Below are 14,411 nucleotides of genomic sequence, written 5' to 3' on the forward strand. Positions count from 1 at the left end.
TACGACAGAAGGTTTTGGTCTTTTGATTATTTTGTTGTTGATGGTGACGTAAGCAAGAAAGAAGAAAGGGAGAATTTCAACATATTCAGCCCTCTGTAGTGGAGGAAATAGGAGAACAGGAAATCTTTATCTTTGCAAACTGAATAAATTTACGATATATTAACTTAAATAGTATGAATGCAATGTTCTGTCATGCCATTTTTATGAAGCCTTTTTAAATCTTTTAAAGATGGCTTTCTACTCTTTAGCAAAACTGAAATGAAGGAGAGACCATGGCAAGATTGCAGGAGTCCCAGCTAGAAAGAAGTCTCTGTTGCTGCAGCATTGTCCATAAACTGCTTTTGGAATCCTGCCAAGAAGTCATGTTTATAAAGTAGTCTTACAGGCATGCACTACTTGTGGTCTTCATATGCATTAGCACAAAAGTTCAAACAGCATCTTTCCTAAAGAGATGACAGGATGAATGTGTAAAAGGAAACACTACACTGAAACAAAAGTTTGTATTTCAGAGAGATATGTCAGAGAAAGACAAGTCAGCGAACTACAGGGGAGAAGGGCATGGGGAAGGACTTCTATTAATGATGTTTGGTTTTATATAAAAGTTTGCTGACTTCAGTTGCAACCTGTTTTGTTCTTTTTTTAATTTATTCCTTCCCCACCACAGATCTTGCTGTCTCAGTCCCAGCCTACAGTATCTGACCATACCCTTCTTCAGTAAAGAATTTATGAAGCAGATTGTATAGCTAGTATAGGATGTGCTTGTCTGTGATATCATAGATTGGTTTGGGTTGGAAAGGACCTTAAGATCATCTAGTTCCAATCCCCCTGCCATGGGCAGGGACACCTCACACTAGACCATGTCACCCAAGGCTCTGTCCAACCTGGCCTTGAACACTGCCAGGGATGGAGCATTTGCCACTTATTTGGGCGACCCATTCCTGTGCCTCAGCACCCTCACAGTAAAGAACTTCTTCCTTATATCTAACCTGAACTTCCCGTGTTTAAGTTTGAACCCATTACCCCTTGTCCTATTGCTACAGTCCCTAATGAAGAGTCCCTCCCCAGCATCCTTGTAGGCCCCCTTCAGATACTGGAAGGCTGCTATGAGGTCTCCACGCAGCCTTCTCTTCTCCAGGCTGAACAGCCCCAACTTTCTCAGCCTGTCTTCGTGTGGGCTCAGTGACCCAGGAATTGTCCTCCCAGTCTTTACCATAACAATGTTTTGAATAGTTGCTTGTAGCTTGCAAAACAGGGACATGCACACTGAGTGGTTGTTCAGAATACAGATGTTTTACTTAATACTTAGTATAGTTGCTTCCTAATCCTATTAGGCTACTTACAAACGTGAATGGTTGAAATGCTGAAGCTGTCAGCAGGTATGCTGCTGTTCTTGATATACTTAGATCTGTCTATTTGGCAGGACCGTTACAATATGCTATCTAGCCAAGAAGTAACACAGCGATTTCCTAATAACATTTTTCTCATGTGTAGCAGAAGGCTGATCGCTATTCCTTGATGACGTAGTTGGATTATATATATACAAATATATACAACTTTTAATTAAATTGGCATTGATGAGTTTGGGTGGTTTTGGGTGGGGTTTTTTTGGGGGTTTTTTTGGGTTTGGTTTTTTTTTTTGTTTTTTTTAATCTAGCTGAATGGTGACATGTTTTGATGTTGGATCAGTTGATGCAAGGTATAGTAAAGGTAGCTATATAACTGAACACCTGACACTCGCCCTCATTTCCAGCTCAGTGCTAGAGTAACAGTTCTGAATTTAGTATCTGGAGTTGCTTTTCTTGATGCCATTGTAGGACTTCAGGACTCCACCTGCTTCAGATATTGCAGTATGTGAGAGTTTGAATGCACACATTTGAACCGGGCATCCTCACTCAAAAATTGAAAAGTGCTAAGTGAAAGAAGACCTAAGGAGGCAGGTAAGGAAGGGAATGCTAAAAAGGAGTGGCAAAAGCATGTAGGAATGTGATTACGTTTGGGCAGAGAGCCTGTAAAGAAAGGGAGCAGGCGCTGCCTTGTTCAGCTGCAGCTCTGCCATGGTACTGGGTGGGATCCCAAAACCTGCAAGTGAGGAACTCTGCAAGTGGATGCATATTTACTGCTCAAAAGCAATTAGAGAACTGGGATACATTCCTTTCAACTGCAGACTGCTTCTTTAAGAGTCTAAGGAGATCAGAGAGTGAAGTTCTTTGTCTTGTGTATGAAAGCGTATTTGTAGTGTTTTTAATAACAAAAGAAAAAAATTATACCGAGTGTTAATTTTATGAAGTGGTGGGGTAGCCAGGTTGAAGAAGGGAAGAAGAAGAAAAGAAATGGATGACTCTTTCTGTAGCAACTGTTTAGCGTCTGGTACTAATTCATCCACTGTTAATTTTGTTAGTGTTGCAGCTGTCAGATGTTTTGCAAAGACAGATTGTGAGCATAGCTACGGGGCCCTTCTGTTGGTTTTCCACTATGCTGAATATCAGGACTGCAGACTTCTGACTTATCTGGAGACTTAGTGACTAATGCAACACTGATGTATTAAGAGGACATGAATTTTATTTCCGTTATTTGTTATGATTGAATAATTTTATTGGTGGAAGAAAGCTTAGATTTGTGTAGGAAGTAAATGTTGTAGGATGTAAGTGATGAGTCCAGAAAGTAGTTAGAGAATTCAGCTGCTTCGAACCTTGACCAAATAATTATTTATAGGGGTGTTACATTGCTACATTAGCATGTGGGAAAAAACACTTGCCTAACAAAGATTTTACTGGTCATAGGTCTTCCCTCCCCAAGGAGCATTCATCCTTCCTTCTCAGGTGCAGAAAGAAGAACTCGAGACAGAGGTGGGACTGACAGAACGGAGGTCATACCAGTTAACACTATTAGCTTTGGAGGGAGACCTAAACAATGCTTGGAGCATTTATCCCCTTTGAGAGGAAATGCCAAGGGAAAGTGAGGTAATGTTGTACAAGATTTAAGGGGTGAAGGAAACAGGATTTTTCTCATTAATTAGGAGTCTTTTTGAGCCTTTTCTTTTAAAATAATATTGGTAGAGAGAAAAATATATTTTTAGAAAGGATTTCCAACTTGCTTATTTTTTGCATTTGACTTTTACCATTTAAAGGTAATAGCAGTAGAACACAGTTGATATTTCCTTGGCCAATCGTGAGAAATTATTTTAGGTCCCTGTTGTGCCTCCACATGCCTTGCTGACAGTGCTGTGTCATGTTCAGGAGCTCCCTGGCAGACGAGATTGAATCTTCTCTGTGCAGCTGAGAGATTGCACATCTTTATTTCAGTTGGCTGTGTCACAGTTTCCTTAATTTAGGTACAAGTTAACAAAGCTGGATGTTTATGAGTGCAAAGCAGATGAATGGCATATGTAAGTAGTGTGCATTAGCAGGAATCATCTGCACTTGTTCTTGAGTTTTGTGTTCACTTCTTCCACTCCAGAGGAGACCTGTGCAGCATTTTGGACAAGACAAGTATTTGCAATGCGTGTGGTATTGGTGAGCTGTGTAAGCAATGCTTGTAGATACAGTGAAGAAGAAAACCAGTAATTTCATGAGGTATATTGGAGGTGTATCCTCAGTAACAATGTTCATGTTAACTGGAATAGAGCATTACAAGATAAAGCCAGCTTGGAGCTTTCGGGAGAGCTGACAAAAATAGGAAGCCTTCATGTAAAGAGGGACTTTGATGATGGGAGTTTAGGCAGGAGAGGACATGAAAAAGAGGCATGACAGTGAGAGAAAACAATAAATAATAGAAGATGAATTAGCTGTGCTTATTTAACTGCCCTCTTAAGAGTTCAAGGAGCTGTCTGTGAAACTGAAAGGTAACAGATTTAGAGCCAGGGGAAAAGGGATTTTTTTAGACATTTTATAGAGCTAACCTGTGGAACTTCCTATCACAGAACTCTGCTGAAAAATCTTAGCAAGACTTAAAGAAAGAAGAATTGGACATCCACAATAAGAGAAAACATTTTTTATAGGGATGCAAGGCCTCATGTGTAAAGGCCTTCACTTGTCTAACTGCTGGTAGGAAGACATTTCCCCAGACAGGTATTTCCATTACTTGGTATGAAAGAGTTGTATTTTCCCTCTGATTGTCAAGTTGGAAATGGCTCTGTTGTAGCATCATGTCAGCTATTATATCCTTTCAGAGCTATGTTTAACAAGTGCTTTTTGCACAGGTACCAGAGATCTGGTGCATTGCAAGAAAGTGGTGGTGCCTCATTTTCTTTTTTGGGGGAAGGCGAGACAGAAAAAGATGAAAAAAATCAGCCAGCACGTCCAAAGGAGAGCTAAGTGCTGGCTGTCTGTGCCATCAAGACAGGTCAGCCAGGTTAGGTGTTATTTGTTCGTTACATGTGGGGGCAAGCCCATGTTTGATTGGGCTTTTTCTTACCAAGTGCCTCATGGTAGCTGAGCTCTTATGTCTGTGGGCAGGTTTGAGATAAGATTAATCACGCTGTGAGGTTTTCGATCTCTTTTCTGTCACAGTGCTGCATATAACTTGGGATCACTAATGAGAACCATTGCTTTAGGAAGAACAAAACTTTTCATTCTCTTCTAGCTATTCTATAATGTCAGTGAATAGGTATTTGATATTGTAACTGGGATAGATAAGTCTTGTGAATTGTGGTAACTTTTATAAACTGGTCCTTTGCATCTTTTTTTTCTTGTAACTTTCATTGGTAACTGCTCAGTCTTGAGAGAGTAACGTCTTCATCTGCAGATAAGCAACATTTATTCCTTCAGGCTAATGTTAGGTAAACATTTTCTTTGCTTCTCTGTGGTGTACTGCAGTATTATAGGGGTTCCTCTGCATTTTGCGCTACTGGAGAAAAACAAATAGTATGTTCTGTTTTCTCTTCCAAGCACTTATTGTTTCTGAAGTTTTCCAATGTATTGGGCTATCTTCTAATCAAAGAGTAAATTATTGAAAGGATGATTTTGGAGAGGATTTTTATTAGATACAGTAAAGGTATGGGAGTTCTTTTCAGTATGATTGAATGACTGTAATTGTATCGCAGTTTTGCTTTTGAAGCATAGCTTGATTTCCCTCGAATGTAAGATAGGAATTAAAAGTATTAATGCTTAGAGGACTATTTTTTTTTTTGTTTGTTGTTTGTTTTTTCTCCTTTTAAAAATTATTACGTAGTTTTTGTTATTAAAACATTCTAGGAAGTAGATGCTCATGAGTAGTATTTCTTTAACTGACAGTCAAGCAGTTATAACTGGTCTCCAGCTGAGTAAGGAGAGGCTAGATAAGTAGTATGCATGTAGATGTCACAGTTGTCCTTCACCACTTATGGCCATTAGCAGGGGTTCAACCTGTCATTATCCTGCTGACACTGTACAACAGGTTGTATCGCATTGGCACTGGCTTCCATATGTCAGCACATCTGTGAGCGGTCAACTCAACCAACCATCCTCAAGTCCCTCACTTTTGCCAAGGATCTTGCTTGAAGCATATTTTCAAGGAGATGAGAGTGCACATCTTTTAGTTGTCAGATTTCTGTGTATCAGCATGGATTCTTTTTTTTTTCTTCCCTAATACTGGTTTGTAAGTGTAGGAAGTTTCCACTAAATTCATCGGGTGGTGTGAAATTCCCTCCCTCCTCTTTATTGTAGGCTTTTGGTTTTCTTTTGTGGCTTCCCCCAAAACCAAATGCACTAATCTCAAATGGTTTTATACAGAACATGAGATATTTAGAATTATATACATTACATAGCGTGCTATGTACATGAATGACTGATAAACTATACGTTAAGCAACGTTAGCAATTACATCATTTGTCTGTCCAATTAAATGACTCAAACTTTACACAGCATCTTTAGAAGTCACTTTCCCTGCCACTTCACTTTTAAAGTGATAGCTGTTACATTCCCACCATCCTTGTTGCCATTAAAATTCAAGCATGTAGATTGGTGTGAGGTTGGAAGAGGATTTAGTACAAGTACAGCAAAGCTTAAATAATCTTGCCCTTGTAGATGTGCTGTGTGCTAGCAAAACGAAAGACTAAGAGAAATGAAAAACTGCCATGGCTGAGTTCTCCCCCCCGCCCTTTCATTTAAACTAATAAAACTGTACGGAATGTACAGGTAAACGATCTTCCCTTGGACTATCATTTATTAAATCAGTTTTCATCTGAAATGGTTATTGTATGTTCATCAGTGGGAGGTTACACTGCAAGCCATAAACAGTAATGAAAGGTACGTGTGGGGCTTTTTTCTGATTTGCATTGAAGATGTAGCTCTGTGACGTGTGCCTGCAGTGAGAAAAACCTCCTGTAACACTGGTGGACTTCAGCTTGCTTCTTTGCCAACTAGTTACTGTTTTTCTTTCCTTTTTACTATAATGTCTTTTGCAGTGGGCCTGCTTCTGTGGCCAAAAAAAACCAAACAAAAAAAGTCCCTATTAGTACCAGGGTCCAGGTTGTGTAAATGCAAGATTTTGTTTTCTCACTATACACTGGAGCTATTAATGTGTGTATATTAGAGGAGACAGGCTGAATGTACTCACTGATTCTCACTGTCTCAGGAAAACAAGACATTTCTCATAAATAAAACTAATGATAATACTGTAGCTTACTAACTAGGTTTCTCAGAAGTGAACTGAATTTGGCATCCAGGTTAAAAAAAGAAAAAAGAGATTCTTTCAGATTCCTGGCCATTCAATGAAACAATCAATGAGAAAACTGTTTTAGCAAATTGAAAAGTGAAACTCTGCATGCAGGTACATATGTTATTTTTTTTTTTATGTATATTGAAAGTGTTACTGGATCCAAAATACAGGTTCACTGCTTTTCAGGATGTATTTGGGGCTTATAATCAAATTAATTGGAAATAAAACATTTTAATAGAAGAAAAAAAATTCATTTTTCATAATATTAAACTAAAATACTTCATTTTTAAAAGGAGCCCCTCAGGTTTAATTTTTTTTTTTTTTTAATTAATTTGAAATCAGTTTTTTAGATTGACCTGCACATGCAAAAAAAAATTGACTTTAAAGAGAATGCTTAAAAAAATCAACCACTCTGCTGATTCCAGATTTTATAGTAAGCCTCATATGTAGAGCAGCATCATTAAATCATTGTAAACTAGGGATATTGTCAACTTGATGTCGAAAAGTAGATACAAAGTACAAATGTGAGAGTGTTGTATTTGTAAATGTGAACATGTTGGTTTGCATATGCAGGTCCAGATTGATTCCACTTAATTTCAGGTACTGACCTTAGGTGCCTTGTCCCCTTAGATCCTTCTCCAGTTACATCCCGCAGTGCCTTCAGCAAGCAGTTCAGGACTGAGACCCTTGTATCACTCTCCTGCCTGTAGCTCGGAGTCACTATGCCCAACTTTGCATCTTGACATCTTGTCCAGCTCAAAGTTTTACTGTCATAGGTGCATTGCACATCTGATGTGTTTTCTGATTGCCATTAGTATCTCCTATCCATGAGCACAAACTGCCAACCTGAGCAGCTTTAGTGTGTGAATGGGAGAGAAACCTCACCTTCAGGACACGTACAGCAGCTGAAGAGCATGTCTGGTGGGCAAGTAAGATCATTGTGCCTGGAGGAAATACTGACACATATTTACAGCTCGATGTACTGGTCATCCAGAGCACAGTCTGAGGCTGGAAATGAAAACTGGCTTAATATGTGTTTAATAAAACTGGGTATCCAAGTTGGTGGCTGGTTTCTCTGGCTGCTCTGCCAGTTTGATAAAATTCCTCACTTGGAGTTGCAAGAAGCTGGAGATCCAAATTGTTTACAAGGAGCCTTCTAGCCATGGTTACCTTAGTAAGGATAACACCTTAAGGATCTATCCATGTAATTATAATTGTATTTTGTAATTTCTGTGTAACCTATGCTGCAGTGAGTGGAAAAAAAGGAATCTACAGTTTTTGAACAGCAATGATGGCTGTCTACTGATGTAGACTGTCAGGAAGGTGCTGCTAGCATGGATGAAACTCTACTGGCAAAGCTGTATTTTAGTCAAGCTATACCCAACAGGGTCAAAATGCTACTCACATTGAAGTGCAGCCTTGTTGGTGTAATTGCTGCCACACCAGGAACTTCCAAAAGCCCCCTGAGTTCCAGCAGGGATTTTACCTATTTGTACCCCTGGCCTCCAGAAGAATCTGATGTAGACATTGTCTCATTAAGAACCTCCCAAGGTTGGTGTAAATTCTTTACTGCTTCTTTCGTAGGGCTCCTCGATTTAAGGGGTTCCAGCAGCAGGACAGCCAGGAGCTTCTGCACTATCTGTTGGATGCAATGAGGATTGAAGAAACAAAGGTAACATCTTTTTGTTTCTAAAGAACTTATTTGACTGTATGGTGAACTACTAGGCATTGCTTCAATGTTCTTCATATGTTCCCAGTGTTTTAAAGATGTACTTAATGAAGTCAGAGTGGCTGGTTTTGTTATTTTGAGAAAAATAATGACTTTATTTGAAAGATGTTGACAGGAATTAAAATTTCAGTCAGGATTAGAAAGAGTACGGTAAGTAGATCATGACTACTTTAGGAATGTCAATTGTTTGTGTTTAAAAAAAAAGGATCAAAAAAGACTTCGGGGGGTATCCTCTTGAAAGTGTGAAGAACTACTTGTTTTTTAAATAAAGTGCAGCTTTTCATTACTTAAAATCTGCTTTTAAGTATGCCAAGTATATAAGCAGTTCATTACATGAAAAATGTCTCTGTGTGGGTTTGTTGTTGTTGTTTTTTTGTTTGTTTGTTTGTGTGGGTTTTTTTCCTTCATTATTTCTGCCTCCTGCACTGTTGAATGCAAGAAAGTGTGTGTTTGCTTGCTTGAACTGTTTTGACCATATCACATTTCAGCTGCCTTAGTCTTGGACCCTCCTTTTCATATGATATTTTGGTAAATAGCCTTTGCCAAGTCTCCTCAAAAGGAGGGCCTTAAATCTTGTATTGACCAGTGTACTTCCTCTTCCCTCCACTTAGTAATGCGATGAATGTGATGATCCTGAGCTGAATTATCTTGCAGATAAGATACAAAGCTGTGTTTAAGTCCAGTTCCTGGCACTAGAGTAGAGCTGAACAAATCCCCATCCTACCAGAATATTAATATACATTAATCTTGTCAGCAGTATACTTGATCATAAACAGAGCTGAACTACAAGGAGAAAAAGCTGAACTTTGACATTGTCACACTTACAAAACTATGTGTTGAACAGGGCACACAAGAGAAGCAGATGACTTCAGGTAGAAAGTGGTTGTCATGTTTTTGCCTTAGAAGGAATCTTTATTCTTTGTTGATTTTCATGTAATGAAAGGTTGAAACTGTATTTGCTTCACAAACAAGGATTCACTGAAAGCAGAATTATTACAATGGCTAAGCTTCTCCAGTAGGTGACTGTGCTTTCCCCTCAAGTCAGTCTCCCATTTCACGAGTGAATATACCATCATTATGATAACCTGCATTTGTATTTGCCTTTTGAATCTTTTATTATTAGAGAGCAGTGACAGCTACAGAGCTGCCACAAGGGAGAGATGAAAGCCAGTGAGAATTTTAAGTGACTTTTGGGGCAGTATTTCTGCCATTCCATCACCAAGCAGGGAGAGGTTGGTCCCTGCAATCACACCCCTCTGCTGCCCTAATGGTGCATCACTTCAGTCTTCATCACTTCAGGCTGCTCCGCTGTGGACAGTACAAGTAAAAGCTCTGACTTTATTTATTGTAATTATCCTGTGTTTCAGGTCCGTAGATGGTGTGACAAACACCAAATGTCAGGCCCGTGCCGGCCGGACACAGGCAGGGGCAGCTCTGCTGGCCACAGGAGCCCGGCAGCTGTCTCCGTGGCCTCCCCACCACGCAGGCTCTGGCTGGGGACAGCCTGCAGCAGTGTGTCTGCCACCAGAGCCCTATAGCAGGGGTTACAGCCACTAACCTTTCTCTTTCATGCCACTTTTAAGCTTCACTCTCAGAAGAAGGAATGTCCCCTCTGAAAGGACAGCCTGCTGCTTTGCTGTCCACCTGCGAGAGAGCTGAACCTGTACAGCCATCCCTGCTTCCCTGTCCCTACCGGATTCATTGTTTTTAAACCCTAAGAGTTTTGATGAGAAATAAATATAATGCGTAACATGGCACTAGTTACAGGAACTGACAAAAAGTCACATTACGCTTTTGCCTCTCCTCTGGTTTTGTATCTTGCATCTGACACCAGCATTGAACGTTTTCCTATCTATCTCCATTAAAAAAAGTTAGCAAGCGCATATGTACACCAGTGGACTTTTAAGATAAAAGCTTGTCGATACTACAATAAAGATGACATAGTGTCTGCTGTTTCCAGCAATGTGGGCTGGAGATGGTTTCACACCGGGGCCTGAAGTGGCTGAACCCTGCTGCTAATTGATTAATGTCTGCTGCCATTGTCCGCAGCACCCTGCCCATTCAAAGACTGTGTCTTTCTTTGACCTAAATAAATGGTTCAACGCGCTAATCCCAACAAAAGGGTTGCTTATGGCCCTAAACCCATTTATGGTGCTCAACTTCATGAATTACCTATTGATTAGTCCTTTTAGTATATTGTAGGCTTTAAGATGAACAAAGCTGAGCTCGGGGCAGCGGGAGTTAATTCACAAGCCAGGTCACATACTCATAAGGTCGGAGTTTGACTTGGTCTGATGGGTGCCTGAACTGGAAACCAAACCTCCAACGCTGCCTGTCATTCTGACGCTTTTGTGATATATGGCTTGAAAGTGTACTTTGCTGCCTGCAAACAAGAGCTATTTATTATTCTTTTCCTCTTAGGACATAGAGTTTGAGTTACTTGCAGAAGGTTTGGTATTACCATTTATCTCTAGAATGGTACTTTGCTCCAAGTGTGACTTCAGTGACACATTTACTTATAAACATCATTTGCATACCAACATGGGAGACTTGTACGTGTTACTAGAGTTTGTGGATTAGAGAACCAGTACATTTGCTGGGAAAAAGGGAAGTACGGGTCATGCACGCTGCAGCTTCCTGTCAGGGAACCCAGTTCATCCTCCCGCTTCCCTCTCCACAGCACATTGGAGGTAGGGCTGAGCTGCCTTTTGTACCACTGCTAGGGTACATCTCTCAGGAACACAGCATCTCCTTGTCGCAGGGCATACCTGCTCACCTGTATGAATTTGCTTCTTTCTGATCCTTCTTTCAAAATTGTAGGGTTTAGGACTTTTTGAGCAAATGTTGATGACATTTATATGGATTCATAAAAAGTCTTCTGTCTCTCCTATAAGGTTTTCTAACATAACTCTGAAATGTGCAGCGTTAGAAGATAAACAGAAGTAATAAAAATACTGCCCAAACACAGTCATTGAAGACTGGCTGTTAAAAAGATACTTAGCTGCCTTCAAGTATTTTGTGTCCTAGTCCATCAGTAATAGTCCATTCTTCAGTGTATTTTTTTCCCCCAACAGTGGAAGAAATGGATAGTATTTATTTACTGAAAAACTCATAGTTTCTTAATAACTTATCAAGTGCTTTACAATGGCTCCCTTTTTAAGGGGAGGAAATTTTTGGATCCTTACTTACTAAAGTTAAGCTTTGACACTGTTAGTGAATAACACCAGTAGTTTAAAAATATTGAATTACAATTATTGCATGGAAATAAGATAAAATCTAATAACATATTAATAGTTTTAAGAATGTTTAAACTTACAATACTTGCTAAATGTTTTGGCTTTTTTTCTTTTAATTATAGCGTATACAAACTGGTATCTTAAAAGCATTTAATAATCCAACTACTAAGACAGCAGATGAAGAAACCAGAAGAAAAGTCAAAGGTATGTAACTCTCTATTGAAAACTTCTAAAAATACACAAGTTTTTAAATACCATTTTCTTCAAAACTGACTATTGCAAACAGCAGTCCTGAAGTACTGTAGTTACAAGACTTCTATTATGTATTATTCTAGTGCCACCCAGCGTGTATCTAAAGTATAGAGAGCTTTGTATGGGCTGACTTACATCTTCGTGTCCAGTGTAAAGGCTTCCACTGTATTAATACTGCCCCTTTTAATGATAGAATTTAATTCTGTTTTCTAAAATAGCCTGCTGCATCGTCAGGTTTGTTACATAGCCACAATTACTGTATCGCTCAGAGAGGCCGCTTTCCAGAGATAACACTGATTTCTGTCAGAAATAATTGTCGCAGATACTGTGAGCACTCTAAATCTGATTACAAAGCCAAGATAAGAAGCTGTTTCAAAAGAAGGCATGTTTTCTTAAAATTAGTTTTTCAATTAATTTTTTGTATTTATGCAAAAGTTCTAGTTTTGGGGGATTTTTTTTTTTTTTTAATTGAAGTCTTAATAATGATTAAGCTATTTTGAAAGTCACCCTTCCCAAATCTGCGGAAGTCAAAGCATAGAGACAGCAGAACAGGCTTTTGTCTCATTTTTTACAGTTTTATAGTTTCAAAAACCATTTAAAAAGGGTGGCAACCTGTCTGCTACCATTGTGTCTTTATCAGAGCCTTGGGCCACATGGTTTAGTGCAAGGTGTCCCTGCCCATGGCAGGGGGGTTGGAACTAGATGATCTTAAGGTCCTTTCCACCCCAAACCATTCTGTGATTCTATGATTCTATAGAGTAATACATTAAAAAGAAAACTGAAATTTTATTTTAAAGGCTGCTTCTTGAGCGATACAGTATTATTATTGTGTTACAGGAGGTGGGGAAGGGAAGGATAAAAGGGAACCATCTCTCTAAAATAGTTTTAAATGTTGAGATAATACAGTATATGATGTATTAGTTATTGTATTGTGTTCAAAACATTTTGAGTATGTTTAAAAATTGTGCTTTCATAATATATCTTGGAAAGAATTTTGTTGTACTTATAGTGTGGCATTGGATCTGTTATTTTTCACATTTAAAAAAGGCAATGTTTTTTCAGCATATGGAAGAGAGGGTGTGAAGATGAACTTCATAGATAGGATCTTTGTTGGTGAATTGACTAGCACTGTCATGTGTGAGGAATGTGAAAATGTAGGTATTCTGGAATTTGGTTTGATGTGGAATAGATCACATACTGGTTTGATTACGTTGTCTTGAAAGTATAAAATTGTACTGCCAATTTTATACTTGTTTGTTTGTTTGTAAAAACAAGACTTTATTGAAAGTTTCTCATTTAAAATGATTTATTCCTTCTTTAAAGCATTATCCTCCCAAACCTAAGAAGAGGGGTCCTTTGAATTCAAAAAGGATCCAAGTACTGGGCTTGGTTTACATCTAACTTAAGGCTGGAGGTTCCAAATTCTATAATCATCTGTGTTACACCCCAATTTCATTTGGTATTTTTAAAACACATACCTATCCTAAAACATAAATCCTCCTGCCTGGTCTTCTGGGATATAACTGAAAATTGGGAATTACTTTGAATTAGTCTGAGTGGGGAAATGCTAAAATTACTTTTTATTTTCTTGAAGTATTTTTGATAATTAACCTAATAACCTAACGAACAGCATACTCCTTTCATAATTAATATTACTGACATTTCATCATAAATGCTTTCCATGATCCTTATAATTTTCTTTAACTTTGGAAGAGAAAAATCTTATTTGCATGACTTTTCTAATTGAATGTTACATTTGTGTTTGGTTTAAAACATTATATGTCATATAATAGAGATTAAGTAAATCAGTCCGAATAATTAAGCACAGTCCTGCAGTGCCAGGTAAACTTCCCTGTGTGTGATGTGCAGATTACTCCTCACTGTGCTACTAGTATCAGTGAAGAACTTTGACTATGTAAAAAATAGAGGTTTTATGTATTGTGCATGTCTCATTTATTTTTGTTGGATTCTTATATTCTGCCTGCACAGGACTCGGGAATTTGCTAGCTGTAACCCTCTGAGGCAGAGTTTAGGATTCACTTTCCTTTGCCCGCACTGGCAAACATATTTTTGACTAATGTTTGTTCATGCAAACTCGCTCTTTAGAGGAACCCCTGTTTGAACATCTCTCATCAGGCAGTCAGCCATCGTAGTTACAGTAGTTTTGATCTCATTTATTACTTTACTGGCACTAAACCGGGCTGAGTCTCTCACATAACAAGTAAAAATAAGCCTACAGTCTGTATCGAATGTCACAGGTGGAACATAGGGTCACAAAAATAAGGACAGCGATGACAGTAATTGAGGGCATGACTATATTCAGTAACTTACCTTTACGCGATTTTTATTTTTTTGGTTTTTAAGGCCTTGTTTTTCAGAGTCTTTCCAGAGGTAGATGAGTCAATTCTGGAAGGAGTTTGAGAACGGCAAGGGAGAGAGCTTAAGGCATAGGCTTGGATGGGATGTTCTAGTCATAAGGGCAGATGGAAAGTGCTAAGAGAAAATCTCTTTAGGTTGCTTTGCCAGGTTATTTCCATTTTCCGCTTAGATTGTATATG

General features: G+C 38.7%; 1 protein-coding gene across 5 annotated transcripts in view; it reads left to right on the forward strand.

The window, feature by feature from the left end:
- Positions 1-14,411, forward strand: part of USP45 (ubiquitin specific peptidase 45) — a 53,563-nt gene that overhangs the window by 26,810 nt on the left and 12,342 nt on the right. For 2 of the 5 annotated variants that reach the window (XM_030490618.1, XM_030490619.1), the window contains exons 9-11: positions 8,221-8,308; positions 11,724-11,805; positions 12,916-13,007. In XM_030490618.1, coding sequence (XP_030346478.1) covers positions 8,221-8,308; positions 11,724-11,805; positions 12,916-13,007 — 262 coding nt within the window. Of the gene's footprint in view, positions 1-8,220; positions 8,309-11,723; positions 11,806-12,915; positions 13,008-14,411 lie in introns of those variants that run through there. The other 3 variants (XR_003992025.1, XM_030490621.1, XM_030490620.1) reach the window with 2 other exon arrangements.

Source organism: Strigops habroptila, chromosome 6, assembly GCF_004027225.2.
Source record: "Strigops habroptila isolate Jane chromosome 6, bStrHab1.2.pri, whole genome shotgun sequence".
Lineage (NCBI taxonomy): Eukaryota > Metazoa > Chordata > Aves > Psittaciformes > Psittacidae > Strigops > Strigops habroptila.